Below are 22,005 nucleotides of genomic sequence, written 5' to 3' on the forward strand. Positions count from 1 at the left end.
GGACAAGAAGAGGTAATTCTGAAGTTAGGGGACCAACCTCAATGTAAGCCATCTCGGATAACTTACCTAGCTACATTAGTAGCTCCCAGCCCCTGCCTGTATCCATCACAGCCAAAGCCAGATGAGTACTAACATTGCCTCTACCCAAAGCAGTCAGTAGACATATGGGGCTAAAAAGGCTTTGCTGAGTCAAGAGCAAAAGTAGACAGAGGTGTGCCTCATCCTCCCTCCATCCTCTGGTTTCCCTCCTGAGAAATAGCTGAGTGGCCTCCTGACTCCAACTGCTCCATCCTTCTTGTGCTAGGGCCATGAGTGTGGGCTACTCTGAACAGCTGGGGCAAGTGGGGGTCAGGACAACCTGGACCTGGGCTCCAGCAGCTATAATTAGCTCCTGAGTCACCCTGTACGCTTTGCATCCTCACCGGCTGGACTCTCTCCCTGCCCTGCAATCCAGCTCCTTCACCCAAGAAATACCATGTCACACCTGCCTAGGCCCTGACATGGATTGAAATGGCCTGTCCTAGGGACACAGACCAGACAGGGGCCGGAAGGAGACCTCCACAGCTGCTATCTCAATACCTGTGAGTACCTGGGCATGGTCACTCTTCAGTGCTGGGTTAGCTGCTCCGGTCTTAAACACTCACCACTCTTCAGCCATGGAGATTTACATCCCTAAGCTAGCTGAAGGAGAAACATGCTCTCTCTTCCTGAGATTCCCAAACATCAGGGGAATGTTCCTGGGCCTGTCAGAGCCTGTATTATCTCCTCTGCCTGATGTCAAAAGGAACCCCAGTTCTCCCCGCACCTTCCTGGGGCCCAAAGACAAAGGGCAGACATGGCCCAGAGGATTCCAGGCCCGTGCTCTAGTCTTTCTGGGGGCACTAGCTTTCCGGGGTGACAAGAACTTACCTGGCAGGTTCCAGATGATGGTGGCAGCCCTTGCTTTTGAGATCACCGCATGTCTGGGGCCCAAAACCCACCGTCGGGAAGGTGGCTAAGGTGGCCAGAGGCTCTCATCTTAGACACAGAGATAGCTGACAGCTGGAATGAGGCATCAGAGGCAAAACTGGCTGGGCCACCTGCCCTTGGCACCAGGCAGGCCACACCCACCACCCACGTGTCCCGTGTGAGTCACCCCCACACCCACAGAGCAGCCTCACCCCTAGGAGAAAAGGCAAGAAAGGCGCTTGCTGTGGCACAGAGCCGTAGATCTGATCCCAACCCTTCGCTCATACATTTGATCCTCAGAGAGTTTTAATAGCCTCAGTCTCCTCACCTGGGAAATGGGACCTATTACAGAGAACTTACTGAGCAAGGCTGTTATGCAGAGACAAATATAATGGAGGTAAAGAAGCATCATAAGAAACCAAGACTACAACCAAAAGCTATCCTGGTGGCCAGCTGTAAGACTCAGCCTCTCTGTCTTTCAAAAATAGTTCTTGGGATCAAACGCCTCAGAGACAGAGGAAGTCCAATGTTTCCCAATAGCTGTTATGCATCATGGACCTTCGTGTGTGACAACCTCACCGCTTCCTGCCTCTGTGATTTTGGGCAAGTCGTTTGTCCCAAGCCTGGGGTTCCTACCTGTCAGTCATACAAACCCATGTTGGAAGGTAGAGCATAATGAGGGAGCAAATGGAGAGAGATAGAACAAGGCCTGGAATGAATTCATAACCTGTGACAGCCGGGTGTTACTGTTACAACCATTTGTTCACCCAGCAATAGTCTGTGTCGCTGTTCTTCAAGGCCAGAGCACTACAGGAAAACTCTGTGCCCTCCCTACTTGCCCAAATGGCTTCTGGGAAAGGAGTGGAACATAACTTGACTCAGGAACTGCACACCTTCCGCAGGGAAGATGTGTAGGCAAGGCATGACAGGCTTAGAATTGAAGTCCCTGCTCTGTAATGGTGCTGTTGGCTGATGCAGCAGGGACTTTCCCAACTGTTCCCAGGAGGCAAGATCCCAGATCCCTGATTACTACAACCTGCTGGGCCTGGGGAGGAAGAATGAGGCAGAGTCAGCTTCTGAGCCATGAGAGAGAAGGCCTGTGGTCAGGCCAGGCCAGGCCAGAGCAGGCTTCAGGTGTGGCTTCCGTAGGGCACACACCTGCAGGTTAATCCAGGGAGACCTGGAGTTGGTGCTCACGATTCCTCATCACTGTTCTGGAAACACTACCATCAAAGCCCTACCTTCAGTTAAATGTGGCCTCTCTCCTCCTCACCTGCCCAGGCCTGACTCAGCCTTGGCCCAGCTTTGCTTCTGATGTCTCAGCATCCTGAGCATGAGGCTATTTCCAGCTCTGTGTTGAAACTTTCCTTGCTTTCACACTTTTCTTTGGAGACTAACTTAAAGCTCCTTTATCTCTCTTATCCGAAAGCATGCTCTGTAACAACAGGGTTTAGGGGAAGCTCCTCTACTCTAAGGGTATGACCTCGTGGAAACCCAGTGTAGCTCCAAACACTGGTCCACATTCAGGGTCATAGAATCCAGCCATTGTGAGACCCAATACATAGGAGGCCACGGCAAGATAGCAGTGAACCTGAGAGTGATATCTCTTCCCTCGAAGCTTACAGACCACCTAGAAGACCAGCACCAGCAGGAATTATCCCATCACAAGTGACAAGGGCCAAATGAGGTAAAAGGGACTCGTCTAAGAGGAAAATGGAGGTTCAAATAAGAGGGAGCATTTGGGCTAGAACTGGGAGAGAGGAAGCTTCATCAGCAGAGTGTCAAGACACCTGAGACCCCGGTCTGTTTCAAGGCCTAGGGCAATGTGTGAACTCAGCAAAATGATCAGACATGGGGCTCAGATGCAGTCCACTGAGTGACCCCGGGCAGCTGGCTCAACCCTGACCTCTTAGTGACCCAGAGTTGGGTTGGCCAATGGCTAGTCAGCAACTGTCACCACTATAATCTAACAGGGGACTGACCCAGCTGAACCAGTGGTACACGCTAAAGGCAGTGCTTCTGGCTACCTACACGGAATTAAGTTTGTCTTTGTAAGCTTTCCATCTTGTGTCTGGGATCCACACAGCACAATCAGAGGTCTGTGCCACCAGAAGTCCTGTGTCCTTCCTTCTACCTCATTCTCCAGACTTTGCAAATCCAGTGTTGCTTGTCTGGTCCTGTCCGTCATGTGAATAACCTGTAGGGTTCATTCAACTGTCCTCCACTACCAAGTTGACAGTTCTGAGGCAGCCACGAGCTGTGCCATGCTCACTTTTCTTCAGCAATCTGAACTCTCCTTCCATAGTGGATAGAGCATACAATAATCCCAGGAAGAGGCCTTTCAGATATGGGTATATATGTGTGGAAGAGGAGACAGGGCCAAAGCGGGGTGGGATGCAGGCAATGAGAAAAGGAAGATTCTCTTTATTTCTGCCCCATCCTGCTTTCCAGATGCGTGAATATCAGGCAACCTCTAGGTATCTGCCAAGAAACTCAGGTGTGCCTCATCCTGCTAGCTGAGGTCAGGGCAGAAGGCCTAGTCAGCAGTCCGTCTGCAGAAGCCATCCTCTGTCTGAGGCCCAACACCCACAGAGGGTTCACAGGAGGTGATGAGCAAACCTGCCCAACTCTCTGCACCTTCTAAGACTCACAGACATCAGTCCAGGTAACCAACCCAAGGATTCCATCTCTCCAGGGAGGGTAAACAAGAGGGGGTGGAGGCGCAGAAGTAAGTGGGGCAGATTCCTGCCAAATTCCAGAAAACACCCTACTTAGTGCTGTGAGCTGGAGCAGGAAGTGAGGCAGAATTTCATCTCCCACCTCAGGCCTGAATGAAGGTCAGGATAGTCTCCATCTTCGTTCAGGGCTAAGAGCTGAGAGGCTGCCTCTTTGGGGATGCTGTGTGTCCTGAGACAGTGTCAATGGCAGGGGATGCTGTTGGGGGAGGGGCTAGGGAATTCAATTCATGGGAAATCTGCACTTCTGCTCAATTTTGCTGTGAACCTAAAACTGCTCCAAAAGTAGTTTATTAATTTAGGGCTGGGCTATGGAGTTCAGTGTACAATGCTTGACTAGAATAGATGAGACCCTAGGTTCAATCCTCAGGACTGGCTAAAAGGAGGGAGGAAGGGAAGAAGGAATATATGAAGGAGAGAGGGAGGGAGGGGATGAAGAGGAGGAGAAAGAAGGAGAAAACTGGAAAGCACTGAGCTGAAGTTATATTGGCAAAAAGGATCCCAATTTAAAAAGAAAAGAAAGATGTAGACATGACCTTTAAAAAAAAAAAAGTCACTGAGGCACCAGGGTGGGTTGGCACCCAGTGAGGTGAAGGGAAGGGGGAGGGGAAAGAGCTGTGTGAGAGGGGGACACGGGGGGGGGGGTCTGTGATTGGAAGGTAAAGTGAATAAATAAATTAATGGAAAAAAGAGAAAAAAGTCACACAAAAGCTTTGTTTGTTTTACTTTCAACATTTCATTTGTTTCAAAATGTTCTTACAGCGAAAACACTGGAATTAACTGAATATAATAAACTATACACACACATACGCATGTCAAGTTATGGGGAATGAAGTTTATTTTGGTAGGTAGTGTTAACAAAAATGAAAATTACATATGTTAGTAACATAACTCAATTTAGTACAAGTCTCACATGTTTTCCTGCTTTCCTGGGTTCTGCTGAAATCACCATACCTAAGCTGTTTTTAAATCCTCTTTATTCTTTGCCTATACTCTGATTCTAACAACACTCTGCGTAAGCATCTCCAACCTCTGGTCTATCTCATCATCACTGTCATCCAGATATGGATTGCAGCCTCTGATAAATCTGTTGTGTATTCTTCATAATCTGAAAAAATCTCCCCTTCCAGTTAATTCTTGATATGCATCTTGGTCTGCAGCCATTGGACTGATCTACCTCAGGGGTCCAGAGCAAGACGCCTCTAGGTCCAGGGGAAGAGGCATCCACTCTTAGAACAAACAAAGCCTCAAAGAGTTCTACCTAGTTCTCAAGACAAAATCCCACAGCCAGCAGTGGCTCAGCCCAAATGATGTGGCTCCTGTGCCTAAGATCTAAACTGTCTGCGGAAACTTCTGAATTATATCCATCAAGCCATTCTTCTGACTATACTGAATCCCATGTGGATGGGTGTGAGGGGTTTCCAACGCATCAGAATGTGTTCAAGATTTTCTGAATCATCTCCTAGAGCAGCCTGGGAGATTTGAAGTAGAGACCAAAGAGTTTGCAGAAACCCTCACTAGGTTACAACAACAGATGGGAACAGGCCAGTCTTTCCCAGTTTTCTCTCATATGAGAGCTTGTCCATGTATCAGATTGGCAACTTTCTTCCACCAAGTGCTGCCTGCCTCAAAGATGTGGGCATGAACGAAGTGTAGGCTCAAACTAAACAGGGGATGGATCAAGCTGATCTCCTGTGTTTGTGCTGTTTCTGGGAGACCTTCAATATCAAAGGAACCAGAAGACAGGTTTCAAGAGCAGATTTTCTTCAGATTGGTCTGTGGTAATTGCTGAGTGCTCCACACACAGAGTCAAATGAAAAAGAAATCCGTAGTCATCAAACATTCACAAGATGTCTTCTGAGTTCAGCTACAAGTAAAGCAAGAAGCCCAGGGCCCACAGCAGGTAGTGAGAAGCTGACCAAGCTCCCTTCAGACAGAAGTGTCCTACATGACCCGGGCCTGACTCAGCAGTAAAGATGGGTTTAAAGTCAGACCGCCTGGGGTCAAGCCTGGGTCACACTCTTTGCTGGCTGTGTAACTTGCTGTCGGAGCCTTGATTTTCTCATTTATAACGTCAAGCTAATAACAACTTCCTCATGAGCTGTTAGGAAGCCTAAACGCTAATGAATATCAAGCCTTTTCATAAACACTCCAACCATCCTGGGGGGAGGGGAAGGGAAGTCTCTATTTCTCCTCACACCCCTGCCCTGTGGGCTGTGCACAACCTCACTTCACCCATGGTCACCTCAAGGGCCAGCCTTGGCTCCTCCACTAGGCCTTACATGTGGGGCAGGCATATTGCTGAAGAACATGGAAGTGGGTCTTGGTACTCCCTCTAAAGAGTGGAATGTCCCCGATAGGCCCCTAAGTTTAAATACTTGATCTCCATCTAGTGGCACTGTTTTAGAGGGTTAAAGATCCCTCTGGGCATGGCACTTAGCTTGCAGAGGCAGACACTCCCACACTTTAACTGGTAGACATTGACTGCTTGGAGTCTGGTACCTTACACAGACATGTAGAGCCTGACTCCTAGTGATGCAGGAGCCCTTACTCTAAATAGTCTCAAGAAAGACCACGGAGCCTCCAAGATGGCTCAGCAGGAAAAGTCTCTTGCCTCCAAGTCTGAAGACCTGAGTTTGATCCCCAGGACCCACAAGGTAGAAGCAGAGAACTGGCTCACATAAGCTGTCCTCTGACCTCCACACATGTGCTGTGGCTAATGAATAAATAATTTAGAGTAGAAAAAAAAAAAGAAAGAAGACAACAGATGCTATAAAACTTACTACTTCATCAAATAATGAGATAACCTTATTATCCTTTCCAGATATGGGCCCCACACAAACAGCACGTAAGATAAGATCAGATAACTAGCTTTCTTCTGTTAAAGGAAAAAAACAAACAAACTCCCATTCCCTCAAGAGAGTGATTTTCTTTCTCTCTCTTAGCTGGGCAGTGGTAGTACACACCTTTAATCTCAGCATTTAGGAGGCAAGTGGATCTCTGTGTATTCGAAGCCTGATCTTCATAGTGAGTTCCAGGACAGCCAGGGTTACATAGTGAGACCCTGTCTAAAAATCTCTCAGACACTGAGCCACCAGCCAGGCAGCATACACTAGCTGGTGCGAGGCACCCAACAAATATACGGCAGAGGACTGCCTACTCTGGCCTCAGTGAGAGAAGAGACACCTAATCCTCAAGAGACTTGAGGCCCCAGGGAGTGGGGAGACCTGGAGGGGTGGAGTGGGTGGAGACGGAGTGGGGGAGGAAGAGGAAGGGATGAGGAACTGTGAGAGGGCAGATGAGGGGAGATAATGACTAGACTGTAAAAATGATTAAAGATAATTTTAAAATAATAATAATAGTCTGTCTCCATCTCCTCACACTGTATCCTCTTTAATAAATCTTTGTGTCTGCTCTGGTCTGATAAATACTTTGACCCCTTCCCCTTGACTTCCCACAGCTGTTCCCTGCACAGTACAGCTGTCAAATTAGGTCCACTAAACAGCACTCAGTCCTCTGTGACTTCCGCTTCAAGCTCCTGCCTTTGAGTCTCTGTCTGGGCTTCCCTTGATGATGAACTGTAACCAGTAAGATTAAGTAAACCCTTTCCTCCCCAGGGTGCTTTTGATATGAATGTTTTATCACAGACACACACACACACACAGACAGACAGACAGACAGACAGACAGTCTGAACAGAGAACCACCTAGCAACACCAGCCCAATTACTACACCAAGTTCATACTTGTTATAAAGCATATTTGCAGACATATACATAGTTTATTTTATGAATTATAAGACTAACAGTGGTAGGTGCATTTAGCACTGCACAGAATTAGGCAGGATTGTGATTACAACAAATGAAAGATCACTGAAATTTTTCTGCCATGTCCTTTGGGTGTGACTCTATTTTTATTTAATAAGCAATGAAGCTACCGTTTTTTTGTGAGGACAGATATTTTACATGGAAGGGGAAAGTCATGTCTGGAACAACCTGATTCTGATGGAATTGAGGGTGAGACTGGTGTACCCCAGTGTACCCCCACCCTCTCTGGGTCTGCCAAATGACAAAACCTCTCAGGGCAAGTAAGATAGTCAATAGAGTATAGGGAAGAAATGGTTCAGCATTTCATATCAAAGCAAGTAGTTAAAGGTTTTTTTCTTGGACTCCATTTGCTTATAGTCCCAGCCATCCAAAAATCAAATAAAACCAGGGTCTAACATGTGTCCAAGGAGAGATTTGCCATCCACTCTGTTTAATAAAGCCCGTAAAGAATTGAAACCCAGTTGTTTGAAGATCGTGGTTTGATACACATCTTGCTTCCCACACACCTCCCACTTTCCCACAGCAGGCCCAGTGAAGTCCTAGGAACGTGCCTAGGCAGGCACAGAGTGAACTCAGCCAACATCAACCCTGCTCTGACGTTCCCTGAGCAGACCCTTCCCCCACAGGAGCAATGAGCCATCCAAAGACTCAGCATTGCCCCCTGCATGGTGTCCCTCATTTTTCCCCTGGGGCCATGGACTCCTTGAAGACCTCAGCATCCTCTGGTTTAAGGGATCCAGTATAATGCTTCAGTTGAACTTCTTCTGGCTGGGTGGTATGCCTCTCTCGAGTGCTTGCATCTCTCAAAAGGGGAACCAGGGCAAAGTTCTTCCAGTTCCTCCCTGAAACTGAAAGGCAGCACGTCATTACTACCTTGGATGCAACAAAACAAGCACAATTTGTGTACAGGCTTCACATTTTCAGGTGAAAGGAAACCTGAGCATCCCTCAATCAAAGAAGTCCTTCTTTACAGCAGAGACCATGACTGCAAACCACAAGTGGATACAATGCTGAGATCCATGGGTCAAGGAGAGCCCAACCCCACTGAATACATCATGAACACACCTACCTACACCTAAAGCTCAGGGAACATTTTAAACAGGGGGCTGTGATGGTTTGAATAGAAATGGGCCCCAGAGACTCATGTTTTTAAATGCTTGGTCCATAAGGAGCGGCACTATTAGGAGGTGTGGCCTTGTTAAAGGAACTGTGTCTCTGTGGAGGTGGGCTTTAAGGTCATATAAGCTCAAGCTACACCCAGTGTGGCACACAGTACCCTTCTGCTGCCTTCAGATCAAGATATAGAACTTGGCTATATCATGGCTCCTCCAGCACCATGTCTACCTGCACGCTGCAAGGCTTCCCGGCATGATTATGAACTGAACCTCTGAAACTGTAAGCTAGCCCTAAATTAAATGTTTGTCTTTCTAAGAGTTGCTTTGGTCGTGATGTATCTTCGTAGCAATAAAACCCCAACTAAGACAGAAGGAAAGATTTTAAGAGGCAGAGGACCAGGAAGTCTGCTCTGAAACCGTCTCCTAGAAATGGCTGCCTAAATAAAACCCAAACAATAACAACAGGCAGGCTAATGCAGAGCAGGAAATCTCACGGAGTCCCACCACTGGACAAAGAACTACAGGCAACTAATGACTGCTGAGAGGGAGAATTAGCCTCTCTCAGTGACAAGCGTCCTAATTGGTTATCTAGTACAAAGTAGTTAGCTTTGAAATCATAAGCAGACTCAGCAAGTTATATGTGTGTATATACGTATATGTACGTGTATGTATGTGTGTGTATATATGAATGAAAAAGAGAGGTTGGGGCTGGAGAGATGGCTCAGCGGTTAAGAGCACTGACTGCTTGCTTTTCCAGAGGTCCTGAGTTCAATTCCCAGCAACCACATGGTGGTTCACAGCCATCTGTAATGGGGATCCAATGCCCTCTTCTGGTGTGTCTGAAGACAGCTACAGTGTACTCACTTACATGAAATAAATAAATCTTAAAGAGAGAGAGAGTTTAGAGGAAGGGACACAGGTAGAAGTTGGGAAGAGGACAATAATGTTATTATATTTTCATTTCAAAACATATTTTTAAAAAAATCTTAGCCAAGTGTAGTGACACACACCTTTAATCCCAGCACTCAAGAAGCTAAGACAGATGGATCTCTGTAAGTTCAAGGCCAGCCTGGTCTACATAGTGAGTTCCAGGACAGCCAGGGCTACATAGTGAGACCCTGTCTGGAATAAAAAGAAAAATCTCCAAGCTCTTGGATCCATGACATTTCTTCTTTTTTGACAGTTGAGCTCATCCACCCAGGTAACAGTTTATACTTTCTTCCTCCCCCAGGCCTGGTAAACCGGGTACCTCATAGGTCTATCTCACACCTGCTTCAGGCTCCATTGCCTCTCTGCCCAAATGGGAGGGGGAAGAGATTTCTGCCACACAACTCCACACTGGGCAGTCCTAAAGTGATGAACAGCAGCCAAAAAACATCAAGGCCCCACCAAGACATAGAAGAAAATGCCAAGGGAAACATGGTGACACTGGGCTTCAAATAAGAACTTTGGCATGACCTAAAGTCCCAGAAAGCTCTTAAGGAAGACTTGGTTACCACTGCCCATTGAGATCCTGAGACTGACTGGCTGGGAAGTAGACACACCCAGTTTGGGAACGGTTGACCTAACCAGCTCCAGCGTCTCCAGAGCTAGCTGAGGTCCCCACCACCACTCATCATATTAATACCAAGTATTAGGTCAGAGGGTTTGGGACAAAGGCAAGATGGTCTGAGCCAAGAGATCCCTACCTTTCTCTTCTGATTAGAAGCCCTCACTTTCAAAAGTCCACACAAAACACTGGACAAAGCCAGCTCTTAATTCAGGATTCCCAAAGTAACCACTGGATCTAAGACCTACCTACAGGGCCCTAAGCTCACAAAGTAAGGTTATAATATAACCTTATTTGTACCCCACCATCACATTGAAACCTCCTCCCACTCCCCTTTAAGAAGCCCCTACCTCAGCCCAGCCTTGTGATTCTACTGACCTCCTCCTGTGAGGTCAGTGAGCCTGCCTGAGAGCTACCCCAATAAGCCTGCTGTTTTAGTATGAGTTCAGCTCAGTTTGGTTTGTTATGTCAGTGGAGAAGCCATTCACCAAGGCTACCCATGCACTTCCTAGTTCTCCCAGTTCCCACCTTCCTTCCCTGGCCTTTTTCTCCTGAATTCTCCCACATCTTCCTAATGCATGCGGCTTGGTAAGAAGGGGGACCCCGTTATCTCAATTACCTGGCTACCGTTCCTAGAGTTTCTACTGTTACAAAGTTGAGAAAGCAAAATTCTAAAGGAATGTCCCCCTAAGAAATAGATACATACATTCAATCGTGAAAGTGTAAAGTCTAATCTAACACTTGCCCGCTTCTGTTCCAAATGGCTACTCTAACTGGACAGCAGTTCACTGAGAGGTACAGGCTAGAGAGCCATGAGGTCCTTGTGCTCATGGATGAGCTCCAGCGAAGCCAGAAATGTTAAACACTCAGTGTTAGACTTCAGCGTGCAGCTTACAACAGACAACACCAGACCAAACGGTTCCAGGGAGGGGGGTGGTATTCAAAGGACAAAGGTGGGGGAAGAGAGATAGAGGAAGATGGCAGAGAAAGAGGAGAAGTAGAGGAGGAGTGGAGGTCGGCCATGACCACGTGGAGAGAGGGGGAAGGGAAGGGGGGAGGAGGGAGGGGGAGGGGGAGGGGGAAGGGGGAGGGGAGAGGGGACAGAGAGAAGCTAGAGACAAGAGGGCAAGAGAGCAAGAGGGCAAGAGAGCAAGAGGGTAAGATATTAAGAGAGTGAGGAGGGGGCAGGCAGCCCCTTTTATAGTGGGTAGGCCTACCTGGCTGTTGCCAGGCAACTGTGGAGGTGGAGTTTAGACAGAATACTAACACCAGAGCTGTCTCCTCAGCAGAGAACATAAATATCTGTTTTCCACCCAGAAGGCTGGGCTGGGTGTTGGTAACAGCCTGGTGACCTGTGCTATCTGTAGGGTCAGGCCACTCCCAAATTCCCCCCAGACTATTATGTTTATCCCAGATTTTTTTTTTTTTTTTTTTTAGTTTTTCGAGATAGGGTTTCTCTGTGTAGCCCTGGCTGTCCTGGAACTCACTCTGTAGACCAGGCTGGCCTCGAACTCAGAAATCCGCCTGCCTCTGCCTCCCAAGTGCTGGGGTTAAAGGCATGCACCACCACTGCCCAGATTCTTCCTCCATAGAGCTTTTTTTTGAGCATTGTTTCTCAGTCAACAGAACCCATCCCTAAGGGAGATGCCAGGTGCATTTTGTAGCTTAGTGACTTCTATGATGACCTAGACCTCAGCAGATCCTCCCCTAAGCACTTATGCTATAAAACCCATTCTTATGGAAGAGACCACACCTTAAGCTTTATTATGAAAACTGTCACCAGGAAACTCTCTCCCCACCCCAAAAGATACTGTATTTAATACATCTAAAACTGTCCAGTGTCAGACTCTAGAAGTTTGAACCAACAGTGGTTAACTAAGTAAGTAGAAGGATGTTGGTAGGCCATTCAAACCACACACAAAGCTGGCTTTGAGTAGATCTGACAGTGTTAACACACCTTACAAATTGAAGGAAAGATAGTGAGCGAGTGATAATGTGTCCAGGGAGTCTTTCCAATCACATTCCTAGGAAACTCACAGAACTGCTGGGGACCTGTGTGAAATTAGTAAAGCCCCAGAGCAGGAAACCGATATCTAAAAGTGAGCCTATTTTTTTCTGTACTAGAGATGGAATCACATGCTAAACAAGGGCTCAACCACCACTAGGGTACATCACCAGCCCCCGAGTGAGCCTTTGATGAAATAGATCTCCATATCCAACTGTAATGGAAGATCTTGGAATGGACTGTCCTGCTCATAACAACCACAAGCTGAGCAAAATTCCATTCAGCAGATGTGTTTAGGCCTGTGATGACAGATGTGAGCTACTATGAACCCTAAGAGACGTGGCATTCACAAGAGGAGCCCTATGAACACCCTATCTCTCTGCTTAGAGACAATCTTACCAACTACAGTATAGTAAGCAGCCATCCTATAGAGCATGGAATTTACCCTAAGCTAAAGAGAAAGTAGCTATCCTAGCAGCTGACACAGCTAGAATCAGTAAAACAGAGCATAGTAGAACATTAGGGGACTGGTCGGATATGGTTACCCACAAGTCTTTGGCTGAGAATTAGACATTGCTTGCTGATGGTGAGGGTACATGAGGCCTAGCAGAGATGTCTGCAGCGGGGTTGGAAGTGGGGTGGACACACTTAAGCTTGAGTGCAAGAGGGGAGCACAGACAGAATATGGGGATATCCTTACACTCACTCACACATGGATACGCTTAAGGTGATTCCTTAATAACCGAAGTATCTTTGAGGGAAGGTAACTGAATCCAGGTTCCGCGGTATCTTACCCACAATGCCTAGCACACAATCTGAAAATATTGGACCAAAAAGGGAAACCAGGGCAATGTGGTCCTCTGTCACACACACACACACACACACACACACACACACACACACACACACACTGTAGTTAAGAGAAATGAATGCCAAAATGGCCCAGATGTTGAGATTAGCTAGGGACTACTGACTCCAGGGTCTTGTGCTTGCCAGGCTGAGTGTGCTACCTCTGAGCCAATCCACCCTTTAGCCAACAGGAAGTGCAAAGTAACTTATTATTAATATGTTCAAAGAAGCAGAGGAAATGTGCTGCTGATGAAGAATTGGCTAAAGGACCTCTCAGCAAAGAAATGGAGACTTCAACAGAAAAACACAGAAACTCTAAAACCAAAAGACTTAAAATTTGAAGTTCAAAATTCTCCAGGTAGGGTTAAGAGCAATTTGGAGCTCACTAAAAAGAGAAGAGTCAGTGAATATGAAGGCAGACCAAAAAACATCACATTTGAGAAAGAAAAAATAATTAAGGACAAAATGAACAAACTATCCAAGATTTCTGCATCAGTACTGCATAGTATGACACCCAGCTTCTCAAACTATGGACTGTGACTCCATATGGGGTCACATAACTGAATGTGGGGGGTACTTGAAAATGTTAGCTACGTTAAAAGGTTTCTGAGCATGCAACAGCCAACAGTTAACTTGAAATCAAATGAATAATGAATCTGAGAAGCCTCTGACAGTGCTCCTTGTGCAGCCAGATGTGTTTGAGAACATACACCAGTGACTAAGCATGGGCTCGTGTCTGTTGCTGCTATGCAGCCGAGGTCTGATGTGAGGAAGTCAAGATGGAGTAGAAAGCCCTCTTTCTCAGTGTCAGGCCCCTCCCTGCCAGGGGTCGATCCAGCACACCTCACCTCTGCCTGACCGCAGGGAGAAGCTCAGGGTACGCTTGACGCCCTCACAGTTGCCTGGGTCCTCATTGATGATACCCACATTGGTGTTCCAGGTAGTCCAGTTCACCTCGTCCACCCTGTAGGGGAGGGGACCGGGTCTGAGAGGCTAGCTGTCGAAGGCTGAACAGTCTTCATATTAGGATGAAGAAATAGCAGGCAGAGGGATAGCCCTCATTTCCCACCACACCACAAGGCCCAAGAATTTTAAACACTGGATTCCTGGGTTTGGCTCTGTTCACCAGGTAGTCATTTTTGGACACCTCAAGTTTTTCAGTGCTTAATGTTGGAAGTTCTACCTCCTGAGATCTGAGATGGGTGTCCTGTGCCCATAGTTGAATCTTGTGGTGGCTCTTAGATCTGGTGCTGGTCTTGAGAGTCCCCTATTTCTATGACTAGCCCTGAGAGCCCTTATTCTGGTCTCTACACCTTCATCTGGCTCCAGATGGGTCCCCCATGTCCAAGACTGAGACCAGTTCTCAGTTCTGACTCCTGCTTTGGCCTTACCTGAAACACCACCGGTAGTCATCCTTGCCGTCAGGCGTGAACCCCACCTGCAGCAGCTTGCCGGAGCGGAAGGCCTTCCTCATGCACTTCAGGAAGCTCTTCTCTGTATCCAGGATGGTGATGGCTCGCTGATGGAAAAGGAAACAGGCCACCAGCCTGGATCACCCTCTCCAGAATCTCTTTCAGCCCCAGGAACAGCCTACTGCGGGTCTGTTTCTAATGCCTAGAAGACACATGCTCCATGAAGGAGACCAGCCAAACCTTCCTGTACCTGGCAGCTGCCTGCTAATTCCAGGAAGGCAGCCTTAGGAGTCGATGGGGCTCACAAAGGGACCATGTGGGGTACAAAGGGAGATCAGAGTCCAGCCTGTTGGGTCTAAACCCTGACTCTGCTACCTTCCAGCTGTGTGGCTTGAAACATAGAGAGATGACATCTCTAGACTTCAGTGCTTTGTCTAAAGATGAGATGCTGACAGAATTCCCTTCAGAGGATTGTGAAAGGTGAAACGAAGCCAGGTAAGACAGACACTTAGAGCAGGGCCCCACCATTCAGTAAATGCTTCTGGGTAAGAACAATGCTTTGTTGGTGGGGGGTTCTGAAGGCAAATATGAACCATGCAGCTTAGAAAGAGAACCCTTGGGACCCACCCTGTGAGAGCAATACCTGAGTGTCTAGTGTCCAGTGCTCACTTAAACCAAGATGCTCTATGATGGATAACCCATAGGGCTAAGCCTACATCTACTGCCCTCTGGGATTGCTCAGCACTAGGCCAAATACAGCATCTGTTAGTTGCAGCATCTAGCTAGACTCACCTTACTACTTGTAGACGATGGACAACAGGGATACTCATGGGAAGGGAGCTGAGGGAGCTGACAATATTGATCCCTGGGCCCGGTTGGGCTCCATGCCCCCTCCTCAATCCCATGGGGGCTCATGCAACCCTCTGTGTAACAGCAGAAGGAACAGGGAACAGCTTCCAGGCTGCACTCTCTCCCCACCCCGACTCTGCTGCCCACCTGCAGCTTCCAGATGCTCTTGCTCTCTTGTGCAATCTTGTTGACAGTCTCACCCATGAGAGCAATGAGCATGTTGAGCAGGAGGATGTAGGTGAGAATCACATAGGCCAGTAACAGGATGATGAAGACAGCCTTGAAGTCATAGTTCTCGGTGAACTCCAGGTCGCCCATGCCGATGGTGAACTTGAACAGCTCCAGGCATGTGGAATACAGGCTGTTGTAAGAGTTACCTGGCCTGCAGGTAGATCCCCGACACTTGTGTGTTGAGTTATTCTTCCCATCCTCAATCAGTGTCACTACAGCTACAGGTCACAAGAGAAAGGGGTGTGGGTGAATGAAAACCAAGCCCCCAGACCTCCTGATACATACCTCTCCTACCCCAGCACCCTGCAGCAGGAAAGCCACTAAGCCATGCAACACTTCCCTACCCCAGACTAGCATAAAACTGTAATAAAACTCTGCTTTGTTAAAAGAGTGTTATTATGATCTAGTAGAAAAAGTGAAGAAATGTGCAAAGCTATGTAGACCATGCACATATCGAGGCCTTAGTGTAGTGAGGCCTGATCAACCTTACAAGACAGGCCTGGCTCACATTGCCGGCCCCATCATGTCTTTTTAGAGGTTCACCCTAGAACCATGAGTGTTGAGCAGTTCACAGCAGAGTGGCCCCTGAGAACATTCTTCTTTGGAAGTGTAGTACAGTGCTAGAGAACTGCTAAGGAGCCGAGTGCTGTTCGCACTATACACCAGTACCCGAGAACTCCCTGAGCCCAGTCCCTTTTTGTACAGATACACATAACTTCATATCAAGTGCCACAATCCATACCTATCAGGTCCCTCCCCCTAGTCATGGATACTCATCCCTCTTAGGCAGGAGGGATAAAATAAACTGCAGAATGGGAGCAGAGATGGGCACGCCGCAGCAACCATCCAACTGCAGAAATCAGACAAGGACTGAGGCACAGGCATGTGCTCACAGCAGGATGTGGAACAGTTAGAGGAGCCAAGGATCCGGCTGTAAGGGGCCCCCAAGGGCCAGATCTCAGTTTCAAAGTACCCAAGTGACCATGTGGATCTACACAGAGCAAAAAGAGCCTTAAGACCGTCCTTGCATTGAAAAATTCAGTTTCAGAGAGGGAGAAAAGCTCTTCCTTGTGATAAAATGCCAGGGACTAAAGATTCGAGGAATGGTCGGGTCAGAGAATAGCTTGAAGGCTGGCACTGTAACTCAGTGGGCATTTGCCTGGCATGAATTAGACCCTGGGTTCCATCTCCAGCACGAAGAAAAAGGAAAGGAAGAGAGGAGAAGGGAGAAGAGAAATAGGAAAGGGAAGGAAAAAAGAGACAGAGATTGAGAGAAGGAAGAGAGAGATAAAGAGACAGATTTTAAAATGATAAAATTGGAGAATCTCGATAAGAAGAGAGAAGTTGTTCTTACAACTCTTAAAACTTTCTTGTGAATCTGAAGTAGTGTTAAAATAATTTGGATAAAAACTGAGAAAAATATAGCTATATGGCAGGCAAGTAGCACAGTATCTCTAAAATGACCGAAAATATCTTATAAATTACACTTCTAAGCTCTCAGGCTCATGTTGATGTGTGTTCTGTTTATCCACTCTGTCACCTGCAAGCATATGCCTGTCTTCCCCACCTAGTTCCTCCTCCTTTGGCCCTCCAGAGCCCTGAGGAAGTCAAATGAGCAACAGACCTGCCTACCCACCAGCCTTGACTCAGTCCATTACCTGTGGAAAATCCAAACAAGAACACGAGGTAGACGAACATAAACCGACACAGGTCTCTGAGGATCATCTGCAGGAAAGAGCAGGCTCATGAAAGACAAGCCCAGCCCTGGGAGGAATACAAGGAATGACTCAGGCTATATCAGCCTGGGGTAGCCAGAGAGCATGGGACAGGAACCTTCAACGGGCTGGATTCTACAGTTCTCAGCTCAGGGATCATGAAGGAATCACTCACACTTCTCCATGGCTTTTGTTCAGGTTGGGAAACGGCAGTTTGGGATGCAGAGGCAAGAAGTTTGAAGAAAACCCCCATGTCAGGGTCAGTGCCAGGTTTACTTGATTCTTGGGGAATAAATAGGCTAAGAGCTAAACCAATGGCTCCCTAGAGGATACAGAGTGGCTGAACAGAGTGCAGAGGACAGTATCTCACATCTATGGGGCAAACAGGGCTCTGTGGAAAACACACTTGGGAACCTACCTTCTCAATCATGACAGCATAGATGCCCATCTGCTGGAATCCTCGGGTGTAGTAGAGCATGTTGATCCAGCCCAGGGCCAGGGAGAACACCATGGAAGCCACATACTCCTTGCATTGGCTGAAGTACAGTACCACAGACACCAGCATGAACAGCGACTGTACAAAGCTAGGGCAGAGGCAAAGAAGACCACCTTAGGGGAAGCCAAGAACAAAAGGCCCTGAGGTTGCAAGAATTGAAAAAGAGAGAATGCAGTCATTCGCAGGCTGGGGCTGGGCTGCCTGCTTCCTTTAGCCTACACCTTCTCTCTCTACAGGTACAAGGAGCAAAATGTCTGGCATGTTGGGAGGCAAAAATCTTATTCTTAGAAGCACAAGGCAAATACAGTACAGATGTTCCTTGATCTATAATAGTCATGCCCTGCACAATCCACCGTACATCAACAATATAAGTGAGAAATGTATTGAACACCCCGACCTACTGATCATGAGTGCTTATGCACATGGCCCTGTACAGAGTCAGCGCTTCCCCTCCGGGCTGCCCCACTGAAAATACTGAAGACTGTGCGAGGAAACAAGAACAGGCCAAGAAAGAGGAAGATCTGAGAAAGAGACAAGAGGCAGGAGAATTCCAAAGCTGGCAGCAGAAAGAAGCATCTCACCAGGGTGAGAAGGATCAGGCTGGGAAAAACCTAATCAGAAAGAGAAAACAGGAAACAGGGAATGGTGGCATGCAACTGTCACCCCAGGACTGAAAATCCAAAGGGAGAAGGATGCTAAAGCCTTGTCTATGGCAGCAGTAGGCATCAGAAGAAAGAACCCAAGGAAAGGTTTCAGAGAATAGGAAGGGTTGGGGGCAAAAAGCTGGTTTGGCCTATAAACACTTTTGCATTCTTGTGATTTGTATCAATATGAATGAATAGTTTTGGTAAAATGAAAGCTATGTACCTTTATTTTGAGAGAATAAAAACTATATGTTCTATATTAATATGTATAATTGCATGTGTGTGTAACCATGCATGGGTGTGTGTGTGTATGTGTGTGTGTGTGTGTGTGTGTGTGTGTGGTGTGTTAACATCACTACAATTGTGGCTATACCTTTTAGAAATGGAGTCTTGAGTCTACTGGCATAATGCTATATAGGGGAACATTTCTTCTCTTAAGCAAATCAGTATTGTGACAGCCAGTTGCTGCAGACCCTACAGGTTGAGCCTGCCCTTTGGAACTAAAATAAAAGTCTCTGGATATCAGAGTGGGAACATGGGGTTTATAAATCCTAGGAACAAACTAGTCACAATAGCACTAGAAACCAACTCCTTAGACACACCTGACAGGAAAAGAGACACCTCAGGATGGAGGGGGGGAAAGGAAGAAAGCTTAAGTGAAGATCCAGAAGCTCCATGGTTGGAAGCCTCTGTGCAGGATGGGTTTTACAGGTTCTAGTTTATTTTATGAGCAGAGACTCTCTGCAACACATGTGCCTTTGCTTATCGGTCTCCACTAAAAGCAATGGCTCTCATCCAGGAGTACATGCCACCACGGCTGCTGCCCCCACCCACATCAGAAAGACAAGAAGATGAGGGATAACTGCTGGTACCTAGCAGGGAGAGGCCATGGATGCTGCTAACTACTCAGTGCACAAGACAAACCCTTTCCCACCCACTGAAGTATCTAGTCCAAGGTGTCCATAAAGTTGGGATTTAAAAAAAAAACTGCCTTACAGACTGGAAATTCTTGAAGGAAAAAACTGTATACTTCACCTCTGTCTCCCAGTATTGACCCAATGAATGGCAGTGGCATGCACACACTGTGGACAAAGTAACTCCAACTGTGAATCCTGAGACCTGTGACACAGTCTACTAACCCCAGTACCTGACTTATCTGGCAGAGTAAACAATAGCTGATATTGATTCATCTGGTGAATATTGTTAGAGTGCCTCCCTCCATTGCTTCAACATGCTTACTGAGGCCCTACTATGTGCCTACTCAAGCATAGGTGAGGGAATGAGGGAAAACTAACCTCAGGAGGTCAAACAGAGCATAAAGCATCACTTACAAAAGTATCTCACTGTAGCTGTCCACAAACAAACTCTTGAGGGATGGCCGCCTCTGCAGGAAATATTGAATCTGTGAATAAACAGATGAAGTAAGTTTCTGGGAAGTGTTAGATGTGTCTGAATGGGAGTTCCCGGCATGCTTTCAAAGTGTCACCATATTGGAACACTGGAATGGGTTTCAGCAAGGAGCATGAAGAATGTAACAGCAACAGTAAGTCGGGCTAATGGGGTGGGTGACATTATGTGGTTCATGGAGAGTGTTAAAAACCTAGACTGCAATTAAAAGTCTATCTCGAAGGCAGCTGAGGAAGAAAAGGGTGACCAAAATCCTATCAGCTGCTGTGATCCCAGGGCAGGGCCAAGAACTCTCCTTTCTTCTAGCTTGCTCTCCCACCTCCACCATCCTGTTCTATACTGAGCATAACATCATAGCAGAAATCCCTTTATGCAGTCACAACTGAACTAACTTGCCAAATCAACCTTTGACTGCTTTGAAATCTTCTCCAAAATACCTGCATGCACCCCAGTTTAACCTCTGTTTGCTAAGAGGTGCCCACCTGCTGCTAGGGCTTTATACTTTCTGAGATAATGAAAGTTACAACTGTGAAAAGACAGTATTTCCATGAAGACCCTCCAGTGACTGATAGAACTTCCATAAAAGTAAGTGTGGTGGTTGAATGAGAACGTCCCCATAGGCTCCTGTGTTTGAATACTTCATCCCCAGATTGGTGGGGCTGTTTGGGAAGGATTAAGAGGTGTGACCTTGATGAAGGGCGTGTGCCGCTGGAGACAGGCTTTGATGTTTCAAAAATTTCTCCCACCACCATACCATCCTCAGTTCTCTCTCTCTCTCTCTCTCTCTCTCTCTCTTCTCTCCCTCCTTTCTCTACTCTCTCCTCTCCCTCCTCTTTCTTTCCTTTTTCTCTCTCCTCTTTGCCCTCTCTCTCTTTCTCTTCTCTCTCTCTCCTCTCTCTGTCTCCCCTCTCTCTGCCTCCAGTTTGTCATTCAAAATGTGGGTTCTCCACTGCTGCTCCAGCCACCTGCTCCCCGAAACTTCCCTTCCTCCATCACCGATTCTAACCCTCTGAAACCTTAAAGCCAAGTACATTCTTTTTTCTGTAAGCCTCTTTGCTCATGGCATCTCATCATGGAAAAGTAACTAAGATAACAAGTCACAAAAAACATGGTGACTTAACCCAGGAAGTTTAGAGGTTAAAATCACACTGATCTGACCAACTGTGGTGGGGTACCTGTCATCCTAACACTAGAAAAGTTAAGGCAAGAAGATCAAGAATTCAAGCAGACTAGGTTATACAGGGAAACTTCATGTCAAAAACAAACAAACATAAAACAATAAATAAATAAATAAATAAATAAATAAATAAATAAATAAATAATAAATCAGGGCTAGACAGATGGCTCAGCGGTTAAGAGTACCATCTGCTCTTCCAGAGGTCCTGAGTTCAATTCCAAGCAACCACATGGTAGCTCACAACCATCTGTAATAGGATCCGATGCCCTCTTCTGGTGTGTCTGAAGACAGCTACAGTGTACTCATATAAATAAAATAATTTTTTTTAAAAAGAAATAATTTTTTTAAAGAAAAACATAATGATTTCAAATTCTGCATTCAACTCTCTTTTCACGGACCTGAGTTCTCACCCCCACCCTAAGTTTTACTCAAAGAAAGTGAAACTAAAAATCATAAGCTATGTATTCCCTAAGTTCTAGTTTTTACATAGGAGTCAGCATAAAATTCTAAAAGGAATCCTCACATTCAAAGAAAAGGCCCTGGTTCCTGAGGAGAATCCAGTCAGAAAAGTGCTTGCTGCGTGAGCAGGAGGGGCCAGCACTCATGAAACAAAAGCCAGACGCAGCCTCATTTCACTGTTAGACTGGTGCTCAGTATGGACAGCTAGGTAGAAGGGCCCCTGGAGCTTCCCAACCAAGCAGTCAAAGAAAAGACCCTTCCCACAAGAACAGCCATGAGACTTAGTGGTGGAGATCTGCCCATCTGTGTTGCTTAATCACCATGTGCCCTTGGGAATACACTGAGTGGTCCCCCAAACCCGGCCATGAACACCTGAGGGTTCTCAGCTTCACCCACTAAGCTCTCAGTCCTTGTTCTCTCAGCATTTGTCAGCAACAGAAGCCCACAACTTGTGAAGGGGTGCTTACCCCTCGGAAGAAGAAGTAGACTCCTCCTGACACAGACATGGTCTCTCCAGTGACTCGGAAATAGTCCCCAACGGTGTTATTCAGCTTATAGGGGGGCTGTAAGGCACAGAGAAGCTGGCAAC

At 46.9% G+C, this 22,005-nt stretch overlaps 2 protein-coding genes across 7 annotated transcripts in view; both read right to left on the reverse strand.

Moving 5' to 3' along the window:
• The window catches only part of Trpv3 (transient receptor potential cation channel subfamily V member 3), a 30,112-nt gene extending 29,135 nt beyond the window's left edge, over window positions 1-977 (reverse strand). Inside the window, exon 1 of one of the 2 annotated variants that reach the window (XM_028787282.1) lies at window positions 910-977. The gene's annotated coding sequence lies outside the window, so the exon portion shown is untranslated. The remainder of the gene's footprint in view (window positions 1-909) is intronic. The other variant, XM_028787280.1, reaches the window with a different exon arrangement.
• Window positions 978-7,427: 6,450 nt separating this feature from the next.
• Window positions 7,428-22,005, reverse strand: part of Trpv1 (transient receptor potential cation channel subfamily V member 1) — a 30,781-nt gene continuing 16,203 nt past the window's right edge. For 4 of the 5 annotated variants that reach the window (XM_028787277.1, XM_028787275.1, XM_028787276.1 and 1 more), the window contains 8 exons: window positions 21,884-21,979; window positions 19,705-19,775; window positions 17,652-17,817; window positions 17,177-17,243; window positions 15,435-15,736; window positions 14,418-14,545; window positions 13,875-13,990; window positions 7,428-8,356 (listed from right to left, as the gene is read on the reverse strand). In XM_028787277.1, the coding sequence (XP_028643110.1) occupies window positions 8,184-8,356; window positions 13,875-13,990; window positions 14,418-14,545; window positions 15,435-15,736; window positions 17,177-17,243; window positions 17,652-17,817; window positions 19,705-19,775; window positions 21,884-21,979 (1,119 nt within the window). In that variant the 3' untranslated portion in view covers window positions 7,428-8,183. The remainder of the gene's footprint in view (window positions 8,357-13,874; window positions 13,991-14,417; window positions 14,546-15,434; window positions 15,737-17,176; window positions 17,244-17,651; window positions 17,818-19,704; window positions 19,776-21,883; window positions 21,980-22,005) is intronic. The other variant, XM_028787274.1, reaches the window with a different exon arrangement.

Source organism: Grammomys surdaster, unplaced genomic scaffold (genome assembly GCF_004785775.1).
Source record: "Grammomys surdaster isolate TR1022 unplaced genomic scaffold, NIH_TR_1.0 125621, whole genome shotgun sequence".
Taxonomy (NCBI): Eukaryota; Metazoa; Chordata; class Mammalia; order Rodentia; family Muridae; genus Grammomys; species Grammomys surdaster.